Consider the following 20,853-nt stretch of genomic DNA (forward strand, 5'->3'; position numbering starts at 1 on the left):
GAAATGAATGAATGACTAAGCCGAAAAGAAAATGAATGAATAAATATAATAATAATGATGGATCTGCGAATTCAACAAAAAAAATTATCACTAATAAAACTTTACTTCTTATGCGAACTAATGTAATATTAGTGATACTATATTTTATTTAATGAGAACACCATGTGTACATAATATCAACATTTTATATTGAATTCTAAACATTTTTCTTCATTTTTGTTAAGTAATATTGAAAAAGTTGACGTTTTAAAACGTAATAGAGTGGGCAGCAGTATTTTTCAACCAGCTTAATAAATTAGGTTCATGTTGTTATTTGCATTACTTGGGCTACTTCCTATAAACACAGAACTGTGTAAGTTTGACCATAACGTCTATATTTGCACAAACAAAGCAGCGTGTTTATATGTCGAGCTGCTGCATTCAGGCTTTCTCTGTATAACAAATAGGTAGAGCTTAGTGTTGCTTTTTTAAGCAAAGGAAGTGCATAAATACCTCTCTGTGACATATAGTAACTGGAATTTGATGAGCTGCCTCGAGTGTTTTTGTCTTCTCTTCAATTTCCGAGAGATGACATGACCTCTGTTGAACCTGCTGGTCTAATAAACGGCGCTGTCTGGTGTGTAGGACCCAGCGAAGAAGGGAAGCTCCCGGTGAGAACTGAGGAGAGGGCGAGAGAGGGAGAGAGAGAGACTCCTCCTCGTCTCCGGTGTCAAACTTGACATCAGCCTCAGAGCCGAGAATGGTAACTTGTGTCGGAACAGAAGCCCTCACATGAGTGGCATGCTTCATGGAGTTATGTACCTTGCGTTGCCCCCTGATCTGATATCATGGATTGCAAAACCTTAATACTTTTTCTTTTTCTCTTCACGTTTATTTCCAGCGCAGATTTCATTATTCATCCGTCCAATGAAGGTAAGATAACGTCTGGAGGGAGAGACATATTACATGCTCATCAGTGCTTATACTGTAGCTTCTACTAGACTGTGCCCTTGATATGTTAGTTGACTTGGGCTTTATTTTCATCTTTTGTTATTTATTTGTACATTTATTTTTAAATATGCGAATCTTTGGGTGCAATCAGAATAGTTACCTGCTTTAGCCTACCTCCGACGCTCATTCAATAAGCTGCGGCGAATTTGATAACGGGTTATACCTTCGCTTGTTCACTTTGTCAGACCAGCTGTTCTAAACGGACCGATTAATTCTGCGAATCAATAATTAGCGAGACGCACTGGCTTGGTTTTGCGAGAAATAGCTACAAATGTATCGCTGCAAATGCAACTTTTAGAACTGTTTATTATTGTTTGATAAAGACACTCGTGTGTTTCGTGATAAGAGCATATTTTGAGACCATCGATCTGTTGGGAAGACACGGACCCACACCGGCTGAGAAATTCAGTTTGAAAATCATTTAACCGCTGCACATTGTCTTTCTAAAGACTACACTATAGACTCTTTTTTTAATTTGCTGCATTTGTAAGTTTTTGATAATAAATACATTTCTTAAATGTGTTCTTCTTATACACTAACGAGATGTAACATGCGCTGTAAGTGTGCGCCCCGCGTTTGTTTGCTACACTTGCATTTTGGTGTAATAGCCTACATGCAAAACTTAGTGATACTTCGCTTCAAATACTCTTCTGATAGGTGCCTGTCATACAGCCAATCCACTTTTTTTTCATTTTTTTTAAATTTATGTTTTATACAAAACACACTTTGATTTAACCTTAATTCTAGGTGTTTATATGGGCATAAGAAATTGACAATGAGTGGCTTCTTTTTTCAAAAATAGAGTTTACGGACGTTGTTTAAAACTGTGTGTGTGTGTGTGTGTGTCAATTGCCGTAAACAAAGTAAGCATATCGGGTTATGCTTTTCCAGTTTATTCTATATTATTTATTGTATATTTTCAATTACAAAAAGCCGTATGGGATAATCTACTGAAGAACTCTAAAGGCCCATACAAACTTAAGAGGTTTTAAAATAAAGTCATAAGATCAGGCTACAATCAAACAGTGTTATAAAACAAAGTTGTGCGAAACTTTATACTTAAGCCTAAAATAATTAAAATAAAATGTCTAATTTAGTTTTTCTAACAAAGTTGGTATATTTCTTGTAGGCCTGCATTTTCATTTATTATTTTCTATTATTTTTTACATCTTGTTCTTTTTACTCTTTTATGCGATGGGAATCGAGATATACATATAGACCTTAATAACGTTGGTTCTATCTATACTTATAAGTTACATTTAAATTAATTATATTTTCCTTCAATTGAAAGGGTACCCTGTATGTTGTTTGTCTACGCGTAGTATGTCACTTGTTCACAGTGATGAGATTGTTTGTCCCGTTCAGAGCTGAAGTTTTTATAGTCGCTCGGGGAAATGTTTGAGAATTAAAAAAAACCTTTGTATAGTTGGCTATAGCCCCTATGCGCTTATTGTGCCATTTTCAGGCCTGTGTCCCAAGTGTTCTTATAGGCGTAATTAGAAGAGAGAGAGATATTTTCACTCATCATACTCAACACTGTAGTGAAGTGAGGCAGAAAATTGAAAGTTTGTTTAATATAACGTCTTATTGGTCAGATGATATGGAAGACTGTTTGGTATTGGGTTAGAAAGTTTTGCACAAAAGTGTCCAAAATAATCTGTGTAGAAAGATACGCTTTGTTCAGGTTGTCACCTCAAGCGTATCTTTTTGATGTTTCAAGCTCTCTGTTCTGTAACGAAAGCGGGTCTTTCCCCCCTCTCATATTGTGATTTATGGGCTGTGAATTACCTTTTGCACAAATAGTATCTAATGGGACGTGTTTTTCACCAGAGAGTGTCAGTATAGAGCCGCAGCCATTGAAATAATTTTGAGTAAAGTGATTTATGCAGCTTGCAGTTCTTTTATGAACTCAAACGTAATTGTATAAATTTGAACTGAACATTTAAAAGCAATATTTATTTTTTATTAAGTAACATTCAACGTGTTAAGCGAGTTTTAAACAGTTCAATGACCGCCAATTACGGGTCACAAACCGAAATACATTTGTTGACAATCTGCGTCGATTGAATTGCGCTTCATTATGGTTATCATATGCTTTTTTTGTTAATGTTCATACTTACCAAAATTCTTAAGAAAAGTACAATTGCACAACGACCAGTCATTCCAGTCATTTTTTTTAAACGGATGAGACTCATAAATCCTTTCAGAGATATGCTATGATAATATGTGATTCAAAGGTCATCAATGTAAACAATAGTCAAAATGACTTTGTTTCCCCCCCGCCTTTTTTCCAGAAAAGCTGTAATAGAGACAAATGTTTTTTTTCCGTTTATGTATTTGTTTATTTGTAAAGAGCTAATATTCAATCATAACTTTCTTTGGTTAACAAAGCCCACAATCTTGACTTGGCACTTTTTAGATCCGCTCGGACTGAAATTAGCTGATTTACCGAGCCCTTTACCTCTAAATCAGGTCGTAAAAAAATAATGATGATTACAACTTTAAAGTAAAAACTTTATTAATGTAATATAACAACCAAATGAAATGCATATAATGAAATTTAACAACCAAAACCTTGAAGGGCGCATCGCATTGCGACCTGATTTGTGTCAGTCCCGTGTGTTGGCTCTTACCTAATAAAATCATTATTATTATTTATTTAATGATTTTTTTTTAAGATTAAGGAAATAATTAATGCAAGCCTACTTTTTCGTTGTATTTTTAATTAAGCACAATTTAGCATTCTACTTTTTTTAAACTTAGTTATTAGGCTTTTAATGTTTGGGGCAATTCTAGAACTGAAAAGTACACTATACAACCATAAGCTTATTATAATTGTAATACTTAAAAATATTGGATAATAATAATAATATTATTAATAATAATAATAATAATAATAATAAGAAGAAGAAGAAGAAGAAGAAGAAGAAGAAGAAGAAGAAGAAGAAGAAAAGAAAAAAAGGAAAATATTTTTTTTTTTTCTGATTATCTTAGCTTTGAATTGTATGTTAAATCTAAGGTAACTTTAGATATTTGTAAGATAATTTGTTTAATATATAAGTAGCATAGTAATTTATAATTGTATTTTGTTCTTAAAAACTGCGTAAAAATACTTGAGGCCTTTTCAGTAGGCCTTGAGTTCTTTTGTAGAAGCACAAAGATGAAAAAATCATTTACTCTTCTTTTTTCTCTCTGAACACATTGTTTCATTGTTACTTTTAACCTGATAATATTTTTATCAGGTTATTTATTTGTTTATTTTATTATCCTTTTTTAAACTGTAAATTATGCTCAGGTTGCTTGTAGTAATAGTAAACGTTTGCTTAATAAAATGGCCTACTTTAAACTTTTTTGTTTAAAGTTTGTAATAAATAGTGGTGAGTATCTTATTTGCACAGGGTCTAATATTAGCTTAATATTAAAGCATACACACACGTCAGGAAAACCAGCGAACTAATAGCTTCTTTTTTGTATCTAGGTATACTGCCTACTGAAACACTTTTCTGTTTAAAGAAGCAAATTAATTTTTTTTGCTATTTATTGGGCTTAAACAAGTTAAGTCTGTGGTGGGTAAACTTTTGGGACCGATCTACTGTAATGTAACATGTGGTCCATTCTACCATCAGTACAAACACGGCAGACCGTTTTTCTGAGCATATGGGAATATAGCTAACAGTTGACCACATTCTTACAGGACGATTTCAACAAAATAACAAAAAGTCTCATTGAAAAATTCCAGGACATCTTCACAAATCCGATCAGCTCCAAAATGAAGCAACTGCCAAAAACAAAAATACAGATGTAAACGAATCATACAACACAATTATGTTACTAGGGTTTCCATTTTCTAACTTGTGGCCAAAATGGCGCAGTATGCAAGCCACAATGGTCTGCTCGCTCAGACTATGTGATGGCAGCACAACATGGTGTGATGTCATGGTGCACTAGTTTCCAGTTGGGATGGCTGATGTTTTGCGATTGATGTTGCTTTTCAGATGTGTGGATTTCATAGTTTTATTTAGAATATTTTTTTACATATTTAAACACATACAACATCGTCATTATAACAATTATGTGCCTGGTCATTCTGATGGGTGGGTTTTGAGACGGTGGGTAGAAAAGCTGGGAGCAGGCAGACACCCTGAGCCTCGACTGAATTATTCATATTGTCGAGGTTAATACTTCATTGCCATCTTGCCACTATGGGTGGAACCTTCGATCAAGATGCAAGATCTAATTTGCCATTGTTTTTCAATTTTAAAAATGTAAAAAAAAATAATGAATTAGAAAAATACGAATGTCAAATTTTCACTGATGTAAAAATTCTCTCTTAAATCTAAAGCCAAATATATTTTTGGCTCATGCGGTATCTATAAGTCATCACAATAACTCCAACAAAGTATTGACTTCTCGTAAAGATATTTCCGATGCACATTTAGGATTTCTCATGACTCTTGGGTTTTCCATGAAGGTAGACCAGCTGCAAGGAAGGATCTACTGTGGGTGAAAAAAGGGATGATAGGAGCAGCAGCGGGTATTTTGGACACACATATTGAGGCCTCTCATTCTCACTGGAAAATCCTTTGAAAATAATCCCCAAGTCCGCCATGTGTCTTATACACCCACAGTCAGATTTTAATAAAGCCAGTCATCAGCTCCTGTGCTCTGTGGACCTGATGTTACCGAGGTGTTCAGACACCTGACTCACATCTTAATTCAATAACAGATTTAATTAACTATCTGAGAGGTGAAGATGATGGTGAGAAGAGAAGGCTTTGTGCCATTTACAGGCCATATGGTTCTTGTATGCGCATGCAAATCTTTTTTGTATGGTGTAATCCATGCCATGATATCAGCTATGTTTAAAGTTATTGGCAATTTTTTTGCGAGCTGTCTGTATGACCTGATAGAAACAATACATTTTAAGAATTATAAGGAAATTGTATTGTAAACTGTAATTTTTTTTTCAAATTTCTTGACAAACAAGGTCCAAAATGGCACTTATTCAGCATTTGGGGTGTAGCTACATTACATCTATATATATATATATATATATATATATATATATATATATATATATATATATATATATATATATATATATATATATATATATATATATATATATATATAACCCTATACTGCAAGTTGCTGATGAATCCTTCAGCTAATTAAATATTGTCATCAGTTAAGAGAACCATTAGATTTTTTGTGTATGCAACATTGCCATCGTCTCTTTTTCACCACTGTTAATGTGTTTGATCAATGTGCCACATGCTGATAAAAGGAAAACAATAGCTAGTAGTGCAGGGATGATACATTTGAGTGCCAGATGCCCCTTGGTGGCCTGTGGTTGGAATCCTAGATTATTGTCTCGCTCCTGTATTGATTTACCTATTTCGTCTGGCGTGGTTTGGTTGGATGTGTTGGCCGTTAGATCAGCTGTTCATAAGCAGCCCATTGTTTTGTGCTTAGACATGTTGATGCTACACTCATCTGAAAATGACGTCAGCTGTGATTTCCTTCTCTTACAGCTGCAGAATTTGCCTCACCCATGTAGCTATCTAATTTTATGGTCTCAAATTTCCCTGGTCGGCTCAATTTGAGATGCCGGCTCGGCTCATTAAAAAATTTAAATTGTAACCAACAGAGCTGGATGTGAGCTGCCATTATCTGACATAAGCAGATAGCTTTATTATAGCTAATAGAGATCATCTACAATATGAGAATAGCCAGCTGTTTGGCTAGCATTGCTGTTTTGCGCTGGAATTTGATATTGGGATCTACAATTGACTCTACTCGTCTATTAAATTTACACTAGCAGTCAACATTATGGATGTACCTAAGCTTATTGCTTGTAATTTTAGATATCATCTATTGGAGATGAGCAATAAATCAATCTGATTGGACAATAAAATTAAACACTGAAAAGTAATAAACATAAATTTGCTAATTGGGCATTAGATTATTGGTTGAGTAAATGCCCAGACTGTTCAAGCAAGTCTGCCTATACAAAGAAAAACTCAAGAAGATATTTAGGTTGTGACCAAATAAAGTAAAACGGAAAAGTAAAATATTTCATACTTGTAACTTTTATGAATTGTGTAAAACAATACATGATCAAATAATTTACATGTAAAGATAATACAGGAAAAAACTGAATTTGTGAACTGTAAAAAAAACTTATAAACAAAACAAATAAAAAAAAAAATATATATATATGTAATTTTCTTAAGATACAGTTGAAGTCAGCATTATTAGCCCCCTGAACTATTAGCCTCTTGGTTTATTTGTTTCCATCATTTCTGTTTAAAGGAGAGAAGTTTTTTCAGCACATTTCTAAACATAATAGTTTTAATAACTCATTTCTAATAACTGATTTATTTTATCTTTGCCATGATGACAGTAAGTAATATTTTACTAGATATTTTTCAAGACGCTTCTACTGTATACAGCTTAAAGTGACATTTAAAGGCTTAACTAGGTTAATTAGGTTAACTAGGCAGGTTAGGGTAATTAGGCAAGTTATTGTATAACAATTGTTTATTCTGTAGACAGTTGGGAAAAAATAGCTTAAAGAGGCTAATAATTTTGACCTTAAAAAAAAATTAAAAACTGCTTTTATTCTAGCCAAAATAAAACAAATAAGACTTTCTCCAGAAGAAAAAAAATATTATTAGATATACTGTTAAAATGTCCTTGCTGTAAAACATCAAATGGGAAATCATTTGGGAAAAAAGAAAAAAGTTCAAAGGGGGGCTAATAAGTCTGACTTCAACTGAGTATATAAAAAATCCAAACCTTTTTATTCTCATTTTATTAACTGATTTCTTACATTCGGAAGGTCTGCTGTCTTTGACTTGCACAGAATGTCAGAATTTGTGATAAGAAAATAACTGTTGACATCAAAGTATATGTTTCTAGGGACTTGTATCAAAGAAAAGTTTATGTCATCCATGTGCAACCGTATGTCCATTTGTGGCCATCGCTGTAGGAAGAATGAGTGGCACAGCTATTAGAAGGGGCCGTAGACGCCATGCTGAGTGCCCCACATGTCAGCTGAGATTATGCGTTTACTGTACGCCGATGGAGGCTTTTGTTCTCTCTCTTTGTGCTTGTAGAAGCCTTACTCAATCAAACGGGAGCCGTTGTTATGAGAGCAGGAGACACTGGGATGTCAAGAGCTTGTCACGACCTTCTCTGCTGTAGCACGCCATGCAGGCAGCCAGGCATTTTTAATAATGCAGTAATATTTCCTTTCTGCTGCCTCCCATTGTTTTGTTTTTCATTTTCTCCTCTTTCTTAATCTTTCTTTTAGTTTTTTTTTTGTTACTTTAATTCGAAATTGATTGGATTTGACAAGGGTTTGATAGCGTGTTTAATTTAACTGAAAATTCCTACACAAACAAGAATAAATATTGATTGCAAAAACAAATACAGATTAAGCCATTGAACGATTTAAATCAAATAATAATGTCTGAGGATTCTCAAATATTTATGTTGCATGTATGAGAATAAATAGTAAGAAGAATAGGGATGAAAACTATTATTATTATTATTCAGATTTTGTTGTTTTGTCACAGTTATTATAACATGTTAACGAAAAATATATTTCTATTGCATGTATTAAGAAAAATTAATTAGAAAAAAAGGAATGGAAAATATAATTATTTTATTATGATTATTATTCAGATTTTTTAGCTTTGTGAAAGTTGTTATAACATGTTAACAAAATATCTAATTTTCAAATGTAAAACTTTTTTGTAAGACATGTAGTTTTTTATCAATACTTCCCTTTTGTTTTAGTTTTTTCAACAATTTCGTTTGGGTTGTCAAATGAAAGAAACTGGTTGTGATTTGTTTTTTTGTTCAACATGTCTATCAGTGAAATAATACTCTCTCACACACACAAGATCAACGATGGGTCAGACATTAAAGATCCCACCATGAGCAGGGTAACAAGGCTAACTTTTCTCTGGCCGGTTAACGGCACACTCAAAAATGCTCGTTTGAAGGATGAGTCCGTTCACTCTATTGTTTGTTTAATTGGATTGTGCCATGAGAGCAGCACAGCTGAGTAAATACTATGTTGATCGGGACGCTGCACACTGAGAGCTGTATCCCAGTCCGAGTGGTGTGTGGCAGGGGTGAAACCGGATCTAAAAAATATTAATGCTTATTTGTTTCTCTCCCCTTCTCTATCCTTTTCTACAGTTAACCTGTTGGACTCCAAAGCAAGCCAAGGGGAGCTGGGTTGGATATCATCCCCATCCCATGGGGTGAGTGTTGCAGAACCATTCCATATTTCTTAGATTAGAATAGATTAGAACAGAGATTTCATGCTATGAGGTTGTTTGGGGAGACAAAAAATGGGAGATAAATAAAAACATAGTTTTTGGGCCATGTTTTCATTTTTATTTTCTTTGCGTTTGTGTATCCTTGTGTCTCTGTGATTTAAAACAACGTAAAATCTGACTTAACAAAGTGTTTTGAAATGTAAAATTTGTCAAAGGTTTCCTGTGAGGGTTGCACTTTGGGGTAGTGGTGGAGTAGGACTATATAATATAGTTTTTACTGTATAAAATTCAATACAATGGAATTTCTCTTAGTGTGTATGTGTTTATTACTGAAAAAAATGTTTTGTTGCAAGAAAAATATGTACAGATCAATGTCAACTTTAGCCTGTGTTTTGTGTTTGGAGAAATAAAACTGTAACTGTAAAAAAAAAAAAAAAACGAATCAAGACTGCCTACACAGTAATTTGTTATAAATGTAAATTATTAATTTGATGTCAAAGCAGACTTTCCAGCATTACTCACTCACATAATGTAAAATGTCACATGATAATTCAAAATAATAATAATAATAATAAATAAAAATAAAAACAACAATAACAACAACAACAACAACAACAACAATAATAATAATAATAATAATAATAATAATAATAATAATTATTATTATTATTATTATTATTATGATGAATGTATGCATTCTTGTTGAAAATAATAAGAATAAGAAGTTCATAAAAAAAATTCTTATTCTTATTATCTTCAAAAAAAATGAATACATTTATAAAAAAGTTTCTGTAATTAATTTTATATTATATATTCCTATAAAATCTGTTTCAATTCATCAAAAAACATTCTATTCCATGAATAAAATTAAGCACAAAAATTAGATAACAAGAACCAATAATTGAGTGTCAATAATAATGTAGAGAGAGAATATCACAATGGATTCTGAAAGATTATGTGACACTTAAGAACATTTTATGACAAAAATAAATTATATTTAAAACATATTAAAGCCAATAACTAACAGTAAAATAATATACTACTACTACTAATACTGCTACTACTACTACTACTACTACTACTACTACTACTACTAATAATAATAATAATAATAATAATAATAATAATAATAATAATTTTCCCAGTGATGGGTTGCAGCTGGAAGGGCATCCACTGCGTAAAACATGTGCTGGATAAGTGGCCCCAGATTAGTAAAGGGACTAAGCCAAAAATAAAATGAATAATAATAATAATAATAATAATAATAATAATAATAATAATAATAATAATAATAATAATGTTTAAAGACAGAGTTTTTTTTTTTTGTCGGCTACTATTTTTTATTGTCAAAACCTCAAGGTCGCAACTGTGTTTATTTTTTGTACTGTACAGGTATTAGTCTCAAGGGCTACCATTCTTTAAACTTTATTATGTGTTAAAATGACTTGCTGGCAGTTGCTAAAGGTAATCCAGTAATTTGTTCCATATAGCTGCCAAATCTTGTTTCCCCTCGTTCTTTTTTAACAGTTGGCACGTTAAAACACAGTGAAGCTTTCTTTTCTTAGAAGCAGTGAAGAAAATGGAAAGTAAAGAACAATAAAAACACAAAGCAAAAATAAAAGGGTCATTTGCATTTTATATTAAGTGCTTTTTAAAGTTTGGTGCGTTTATGTAAAATTGAGTAATTGCCCTAATTTACTAGATTAATTTCTAAGCGTTCATAAGTTCACCAGAGAAAGCACCATTAATCTTTACAATAGCCATAAAGGTGATTTAGAATGAAAAAGGAAATCCCTCGCAGATATGTGCCCAATGCTCTGGGATTTATTAAGTTGATGTGCAGCTATTGTCACTACCACAGCGAAGATCAGGTTCTCAAGGTGAATTAACTCTAATTACTGAGGACTTTTCCCTAGTTTGGAGCGATAAGCATTTTGCCCTGAACGCTATGCCCTCAAAAATGATTTCAAATAATGTGCCGCTGCATCGCTGACATTGACGGATGGGCTGCCCGCCTTCTGCCAGTGTAAGCACAAATCTGCTCGGTTAAAGCAAATTAAGAGCTAAACCCATTGGACGTTCCCACTGCGGCCGCAGCTCAGATAAGTGCAGTAAATATAAATCGGCCCTTCGCGGACAGCTTTTTAAACACGCAGTGCTGTTTATTCTGGCCTTTCCAAATTGCATCAGGCCTCAGCCTGGGATTCATTACCCTAGGCAGTTGGATTACTCTTTTTACACCATGGCTATCTGTACAAACTGCTACGATCTGTTGTGTTGCTTTGAAGACTCTGTACAATTGTTTCTTGAGTTAGTAAAAAAAAAAAACATTTTAGCTGTGGCCTCTGTGGAGGAGGTGTCGATTAGTTTGAATAGTGTTTGTATTTTAAGGTTTAGAGTGCCTTATTGCTCCAAAGCTGTTTTAGCTCAGGAACAGAGAGAAGTGCAAATGACTCTGGAACAAATGCGTTGACTTGGCATTAGCATTGTTTGTAATTCCATTTAAAGTATTTAAATAAATTAAAACATTTCTCTCTCAAAGAATCCATATTAATTAAAATATATGTAAATATATTGCAGAAATGTTCTAACCAACCGGCCCATGTCATATACAGTACAGATACTTAATAAATAACCTACTATAGATTAAAAAATATAAAAAAATTTATTAAATTAAAAGCTTTGGAGATGTAATGTGAATTCCACTTTTAATTAAAAGGTCACCTATAGCTTTCATCATGAGCCACGGCTGTGTTCAAAATTACATCAATGTTTTCAAAGTTCACTGCAAAGGGAGCGCAATTGTAAACATTAAGATTGCTAAAACTGAACTGTAAAAGTACTTAGAAAGCAAAGTACACCTAAGAGTAATGACTTTAATGTTTTTTTTAATATATATATATATATATATATATATATATAATTCCAAGTTTAAACGTTAGAATGTTCTAAACGAATAGGGCATAGGAGGGATAACTAGGAATAGAACACAGCCAGGAACTATGTTTCTAAATACAACTCCAGAGGTGTAGTTGCAAGTGTACAAGTTTGCAACACAGTTTGCGAATGTTCGTCGGAACGATGGATTTGGGTGCCAAATCAACAAACTATGTTTGTAACAACCATATTTGGAACTTGATGAATAAAAATAAAATTATTTTTAACAATTAATGATTAGTCATGATCAAGTCAAATTAAGATGAGCTAACAAAATTAAATACTCATGAAATATAAAACAAACAGTTTTGATTGAAACTATACCCATGAACAGTAATAACATACTTCCTTGTCTTATTTTTGGTCTCTATAAAATCTAGAGGAGAAGCCAGAACATTTGTACCATCTTAGCATAATCGACTGAGACAAAATAGGCAGCAAACATGAAATTTTCATTAGGCATTGCTGAAGTCACACTCTGCCAACGCCTGCAGCAAAAGACAATATATCCAACATGATGCTGAAACTCATTTAGTTTCTCCCCCCGAAAAGAAACTGTGAAAGGTCTCCAGCTGTACAAAGTGCAAAGAAAACCCCCTCTATAAAGGTGGATTAACACGTCATATGGCCGCAGCAGGGTGACCGGGCAGCGCACAATGTGTTATGGTTCCTCTGTGGTAAAAGCTGTGATGAAAAGGTATTGACTGATAGGGTACAGTTGTTGCTGTGACCCAGTGCAGGAAATCTTAGATGGTGAAGCACTTGTAATTTCTAGTGTTTCCTGCTATATGGTGGGAAATGGCTTACATATAAACATCAGTCTTTTCCATTTGTCTGTTTGGAGTGATTTGTGCGTTCATTCAGTTTGGTATCAGTATTACTTTGTAATCTAATATGGATGTGTTGGGTATACTGTGCATATCTGGAACATTGCTGGGTAAGCTGCCTTGAAACTTTATCTTCTTAAAGTGCGAGCTACACATAAACGAACTCATTAAGCTATATTAGTGTGCACTACCTAAATAGAAATTAATCAAAATATACAGTGTGTCTAACACATTTTTAAAGGTTTAGATTAGAAAAAACAACTAAACTGTATTTTGCAGATAAAATTATAATAATGACATTTTCTTCAATTTATTTGTTTATTTATTATTTTTTATGAAGTTTACTTTTAGATTTGTCACATCCTGAATCACATATAAAGTTGAATAATATAGTGTGTCATTCACTTTTATATGTAAAGTTCATATTTTAGGTGGCACAGTGGCTCACTGGTTAGCACTGTTGCCTCACAGTAAGAAGGTCTCTGGTTCGAGTCTCGGCTGGGCCAGTTGGTATTTCTGTGTGGAGTTTGCATGTTCTCCCCATGTTCGCTGAATATGAGTGTGTGTGTGTGTGTGTGTGTGTGTGTGTGTGTGTGTATGGGTGTTTCACAATACTGTGTTGCGGCTGGAAGGGCATCCACAGCGTATAACCTATGCTGGAATAGTTGGCGGCTCATTCCGCTGTGGCAACCTCTGAAATAGAGACTAAGCTGAAGGAAAATGAATAAATAAAGTTATATTTTAAATATTTTTATCATTCAGTCATTCATTCATTCATTCGTTCATTCGTTCATTTATTCATTTTCTTTACAGCTTAGTCCCACAGTGGAATGAACCACCATTTTATTATATTATTACTGCAATAACTATAATTTGTATGATAGGTACAGTATGCTGGGTATATTGAAGTGCGATTTTTGTTTCATTAATGATCAGAAATGCATTTATCAGAGAACATTTTGTTTTATAAATAGATGGAAATTCCTGTGCAACAATGCAATATACTTGTTGCTTATTTTATTTGATTTGTAAAGTTTGCATGAATTTAAAAATGAAATGAATCAAACTTCCCAACCTAAGTATCTTGTTACTGGTAAAGCAACACTTTAGAAAGCACTTTAAAAAGTCTACATTTGACAAACTGCACTTAATTTAATTGGTGCTATTTTGTTTTATTTAGTTTAGTTGCTCCCTAACGCTGCACTCTTAAAAAATGTTACAATGTTGTACCAAAGAAGGTACAAACCATTATCACTGGGGCAGTACCTTTTTATGGAACAGAATTGTACCTTAAGACAAAGAAACAAATTTGTACCATTACAATTTGTATCTTTAAGAACATGATTTGTACCATGGGAAACCAAAATGTACCTTTGGTTTTTAAAACCTGCAGATAAAATATTGTACCTTCATCAATAGTACAAATCTGATCCATGAAGGTACCACTACAGTGACAAGACACTTTGTACCTTAGTGTCAAATGTGTTCCTCCAAGAACTATTTAAAATGCATCATTTATTTTCAGCAAATATAAAACGTATAATATAAACAACATAAAATGTTTTTAAAAAGTTTCTTTTTGTGTAAATGCACAATGTTTACAATAAAGAATAAAAAATACTTTAACATAAATCGAAAGATCTGTTTTTTGCTAAACATTTCACAACACTTTTTACAAAAATGTTACAGAAATATATTCTCCCGTGTACAATTTAAAACTTTTTTTTCTCCAATTTTCACACTATACCTTTGTAATCACTTAAAAGCAAATTTAATGTACTTAATTTTAAAATAGAAATAGAATTATGCAAAAGTATTGTAACGATGTATGCACAATGTTTGATTACTTTTACAATAGTAAAATGTCTGCATGAACACTTTGCATGCAGGACTTTTGCCAGCTTACGTACGTAGTGGAAAGCAAACACCAAAAGATGCAGATATCAATAATGAAAATGTATCTATCAGAGAATGCCTACCAAATGTTTATAAAAAATGTCTTAAATGTTTAGTTTACAATAGGGAACGATCTAATACAATGTATAGTTTTGCTTTACCAGTTGTTTTGTATTATAGAACTTATTAATAATTATTGTTTATGAGTTTTTTAAACATGCTTTTAAATGATGATTCGTGCTTTAATATGGAAATTATTCATAAAATCACTTTGCCTTTCCAGTAATATGTATTTTCATTGATATTGTAATAAAGAAGGAGTTGTCCAACACTTATGTACCTTTTTTTATGAGAACAATTGTGTACCTTCATTTCAATTTTACCATAAAAGGAACAGAACAGTATCATAAGAAGTATTTTCTGTACCATGTAATGTACAACTTTTACAAAGGTACTAAACTGTTCATTAAGGAACATTATTTGTACCACCGTGCAGTGTGTAGTGAAAAAAAAAATGTCATCATTTACTCTCTCTTTATTTGTTTCTAGCCTGTTTGAGTTCCTTTCTTCCTTTGAACACAAACAAATATATTTTGCAGAAAGCTGGAAACCTTTTGAATTCCTAATTATTTGTTTTGGTATTTAGTATAGTATTTGCTATGTAAGTCAATGGTTTCAGGTTTTTAGCTTTTGAGTTCAACAGAATAAAGAATCTCATAAATGTTTGAGCACTTAAGGGTGAATAAATAGTGAGTGAAAATTAATTTTTTAATTTTTTAAACTATTAACATCCAGTATTAAGCTGTCTTTAGCTAATGATCTTACACTTTCACATCCCACAAGCTTAAAACAATGCGTAATTGTAGCGATATCGGGCCCTAAAAACATGATCATCTGAGCTTAATCTGAGCTTTGTTTATGTTGATTAGAACAAATGTGAGCAGCCATCCCATCCAGATGCTCATTTGCTCTGCAGGATCTCCTGTGTACCCATAAGTATGTCTTTTCCTCTATGCCCTCTCCAACATCCAAGTGCTCAAACTCTAATGGGGTCCTTGCAAACAGAATTCACATTACTTTTGTTCATTATAATGAAGAAAGCTAGATTTGACAAGAAAAACCTTGTGCACCTATACAGGAAATGACCATATGATACCAGTAAAAGCAAGCAGTACATGTCAGTCTTCACTGACTAATGCAATTCCATTGTAATACGAGCGAAAGGAGGATTATAATTTTATTACATATCTGTCGGAAACATAAGCTCTGCTTCACTTTGTCCACAAGTGCCAGGGAATCTATTAGTTTAAAGTACCAGTTGGCCTGTGTACATACTGAGTGGACACAGGGGGGAGTTGGGCCACTGCCCTGCCAAATGTACCAACTGCTGATTTCCTCGTTTCTCTGCTTGTTTCCTTGCTGGAGGGGGATTACTATTGTAAAGTGATATTCGGAGAAACCTAAAGTCATCTTCAGTCTACCCGTCGCGTGTTAAGTTGCAAAGCGCAGGGCTGACGTCTCCCGCTGTGGAGAAGGAAATACAGATTGGTGTCCAATCGTAGCCTGGCACTTGCTGAGAAATCAATGCGGCCTTTAGAAGCTGCTGTCCATAAAAGAGATATCCAGACAGAGCTTTTATAGTTTTACAGCTTTTTTCCCCCTCTATAACCGAGTGGTATGCATTATAAAATAGAGTTATTTGAAGAAGATTGGCCTGTGCTTGTGATGATGTCATTCATGGCAGCAGACAGTCCATGTAATACGCAATTCTCTAGTGTGTGTGATTTACACATTGTATAGGACATGTAATTTATTTTGGCAGTCACGGTTTCAGAACAGTCATTGGCTGTACAGTTTGATAATGCGGCACAGTCCAGGCACCTGGACTTGATTTGGAGCATCAGCTTTGCTGGTGAAGAAAAGTTGGCTCAGTTAATAACTTTGAGATAAATAACCAGCTGAATATCTATTGATTTATTTCAGTTTGCATCATATTTGTTCACTTTACAACCACATAAACACAATATGTGAAGCATTGCTCCATTGTTCAATAATCATAACACCTCATTTAGATCATGTCTTATCAACAGGCCCACAGAATTGGGATGTCTGTTATTCCTAAAATTCTACCTTTTGCTTGTTCAGTTATTAAATAACTGATTGGGACTACTAGTAACATAACTGAAGAAAAAAATCTGTTTAAAATGAGCTCTGTTTCTAACACAATCACTCTTCCTTAATTTAAATAATCAGATATCAGCCTTTATCTGGAATAAAAAACACCTAGGATTAAAATAAGTATGCTGCAGAGACCTTGTGCAAAAGGAGAAATGGCACTTGCAAATTGTATGTATTACTATTGGGCAGCCAATATAAGAGCATTGCTATATTGGATGAACAATGACACCACTGCACCTTCATGGGCAATTCTGGAGCGGTCTTCAGCAGTTGAGCCCACCTCATTAGAAGCCTTGTTGTGTTCTAGACCAGTGTTTCCCAACCCTGTTCCCGAAGGCACACCAACAGTACACATTTTCCAGCTCTCCCTAATCAAACACACCTGAATCAACTCACCAGAACATTAGAAGAGACTCCAAAACCTGAAGTGAATGGGTGAGAGAAGGGAGACATCCAAAATATGTTCTGTTGGTGTGCCTCCAGGAACAGGGTTGGGAAACACTGTTCTAGACTACCATTCGCACAGCCCGTCTCTAGCCTGACTTCCAATCTAGTTGTTTTACATTCAATTACATGTTCTTACTCTCTTAAAGATGTATTACAGAATGTACCAGTTGTAAAAAAAAAACAAAAAAACGTGTTTTTCAACGTGATGGATGCAGCATTTGAAGCATAGTCTAGAAAGGGTGTGATTTCGCTGTCTGATCTATATATCAATGGAAATTATTTCTTTTTAACAGCTGGTACAGAAATATGACATCCCCAAATCACACTTTTATGGGTACTTGCAACTTCAGAACTTTGTAACTTTGAATTCCAGCAACTTTCCACTGTGTATCCCCATTTCTTTAATACACTAAATTTTTAAATTTAAATCATCCAAAAAACAGACTGTAAGCAAGATTTATGAATTACTCAACATACATGATTTAGCATTCTTAGACTTACTTCAAAATAATTTTATTTAGATTTAGATGAACCAGTCTAACATGAAGATTGGCACAAAATTATGCAAGGAATTTTCTCATCATCCATATGCCTCAGACATGCTGTAATAGGGGAGAGTGGAGCACAAAGTAACACTTTTTGGTTTTGGACAAATAATGAACAAAGTAATGGGGTTAGACAAACCATTTGTTGTTGTTGTTTTTTTTACCAACAACACACAAGCCTCTCCCACAATTGAGCACTGGTTGTATGATTGCCGGATTTATGGTTTCTGTGCAGTATTGCCAAAAATGCCAGGAGTAAAAATGTTACTATTTCCCCCACCTGCGGGGCAAGTTGTAACAGTCAGAGGGTTAGTTATAACACATGCTTAAAAAGGCAGATTTTACAGAATTAATTCAAATCCATCATTATCATCATCATCATCATTTTCATTCACTTATCCGGAGCCAGGTCGCGGGGGCAGCAATCTTACGAGAGAACTCCAGACTTCCCTCTCCCCAGGCACTACCTCCAGCTCCTCTGGGGGGATCCCGAGGAGTTCCCAGGCCAGCCGAGAGACATAGTCCCTCCAACGTGTCCTGGGTCTTCCCCGAGGCCTTCTCCCGGTGGGACATGCCTGGAACACCTACCTAGGTAGGCGTCCTGGAGGCATCGGAAACAGAAACCCGAGCCACCTCAGCTGACTTCTCTCGATATGGAGGAGCAGCGGCTCTACTTCGAGCTCATCCCGGGTGACAGAGCTCCTCACCCTGTCTATAAGGGTGCGCCCTGCCACCCTGCGGAGGAAACTTATTTCGGCCACTTGTATCAGAGATCTTGTCCTTTCGGTCATGACCCAAATCTCATGACCATAGGTGAGAGTAGGAACGTATATTGACTGGTAAATCGAGAGCTTTGCCTTTCGGCTCAGCTCCTTCTTTACCACAACGGACCGATACATTGACCGCATTACTGTTGCTGCTGCACCAATCCGGCTGTCAATCTCACGCTCCATCCTTCCCTCACTCATGAACAAAACCCCAAGATACTTGAACTCTTCCACCTTGGGTAAGGACTTTCCTCCAACCTTGAGATGGCAGACCACCTTTTTCCGGTGGAGCATCATGGCCTCGGTCTTGGAGGTGCTGATTCTCATCCCAGCTGCGTCACACTCTGCAGCAAACCGCCCCAGTGCATGCTGAAGGTCCATGTTTGAAGAAGCCAACAGAACGACATCGTCTGCGAATAACGGAGATGAAATTCTGTGGTCCCCGAACCGGACCCCCTCCAGCCCATGGCTATGCTTTGAAATTCTTTCCATAAAACGTTTTGAAATTCTGTCCATAAAAATTATTAACAGAATCGGTGACAAAGGGCAGCCCTGCCGGAGCCCAACATGCACGAAACAAATCTGACTTATTGCCGGCAATGCGAACCAAACCCCTACACTGTTAATACATAGACGAGACAGCCCTTAACAAAGCACCTCTGACCCCATACTCCCACAGCACCCTCCACAGAATGCCACGAGGGACACGGTCGTTAATTTAAATCCAGTTTACTTTTAATATAGCTATATTTTCTCAGTACTTAAATAAATTTATTTTTTATTCTACATAGCACAGTATGTTTATTTATTTATTTATTTATTGGATAAACACATTTGGATTATTTGGATTATTATCCATGATTATACAATGCATTTATTTGAATTATTAGCAATAAAATATATATTTTTGTCTATGAAAAAATATTTTCTATTAAAAAACGTTTTATTTTAAAAGTTTTTAACATTACACTCAAAATTCTAAAATTATTTTGCTAGTTTAGTTGGTGTCCAACAGTGTGTGGCTTAATTGTAACACCCTGTTACAACTAACTCTGTTGTATCATGTTTTACTCAAAACTGGCTAGCAGTCACTGTGTGTTTTTACATCTTTCAAAATGGTTCCATCTTTTAGCCTAGAAGATGGTAATTACAACTATATATTATTTCACTTACATACTTTTACAGATTTTTAAAACAAAAAAATATTGACTATAATAAAAAATACTTTTATGCTGCAAAAATGGTTTCTCTTGTGTTTATTATACAAATTTAGCCTAACTTCTTCAGTAATCAGCAGGAAGACAAAACCTCAGAAGCATACCATGGTTATACCTGAGCAAATACCTTAAAACTCTGTGTTACATTTAACCCCGTGTTACTTCATGTCCGTGCTCCCCTACAATTCAAAATTGTTCATTGTTTGCACTATTCTAAAGTCAGACTCTCTAAGATCAATGCTTATATAGGTCCCATATACGATCAATGTAGGCAGGCTCCAGCTACTCATGTTCTAGACATGTCCAAAGCTTTACAAATACTGTATTAGTATTTTTAAGACCTTCTCTGAGACATTTGGGGTGGAAGTAGAGCCATCACCATTTCTCGTGTTGTGCGGGGTGGCCCTTGAGAACGCACCTCTCAACATAAGACAAACTAAAATGTTAACCTTTGGTTCTCTTCTGGCTAGAAGACTGATACCAACACATAATCACTGGATAAAAGAAGTGATGTCTCATCTTAAGTTGGAGTAAATAAGGCATACTATTAAAGGGTCTGTTGAGACATTTTATAAGGTCTGGCAACCTTTTTTAACTCTAGTGATGGAAATATGAGAAAAAAGGAACTTATGTCATATTTTCATGTCATCTTTTATTTTCTCTATGTACATTTAATTATATATTGTTCCTAGATCTGGTGATCTGGAAACTGGTGTTTTTTTGCTCTGTATAACGTGAAAAGCAAATAAAAA

General features: G+C 34.5%; 1 protein-coding gene across 3 annotated transcripts in view; it reads left to right on the forward strand.

The window, feature by feature from the left end:
• Positions 1-728: 728 nt before the first annotated feature.
• The window catches only part of epha3 (eph receptor A3), a 202,178-nt gene continuing 182,053 nt past the window's right edge, over positions 729-20,853 (forward strand). For all 3 annotated transcript variants that reach the window (XM_056464942.1, XM_056464943.1, XM_056464944.1), the window contains exons 1-2: positions 729-912; positions 9,205-9,269. In XM_056464942.1, the coding sequence (XP_056320917.1) occupies positions 828-912; positions 9,205-9,269 (150 nt within the window). In that variant the 5' untranslated portion in view covers positions 729-827. The remainder of the gene's footprint in view (positions 913-9,204; positions 9,270-20,853) is intronic.

This window comes from Danio aesculapii, chromosome 9, assembly GCF_903798145.1.
Source record: "Danio aesculapii chromosome 9, fDanAes4.1, whole genome shotgun sequence".
NCBI classification, from domain to species: Eukaryota; Metazoa; Chordata; class Actinopteri; order Cypriniformes; family Danionidae; genus Danio; species Danio aesculapii.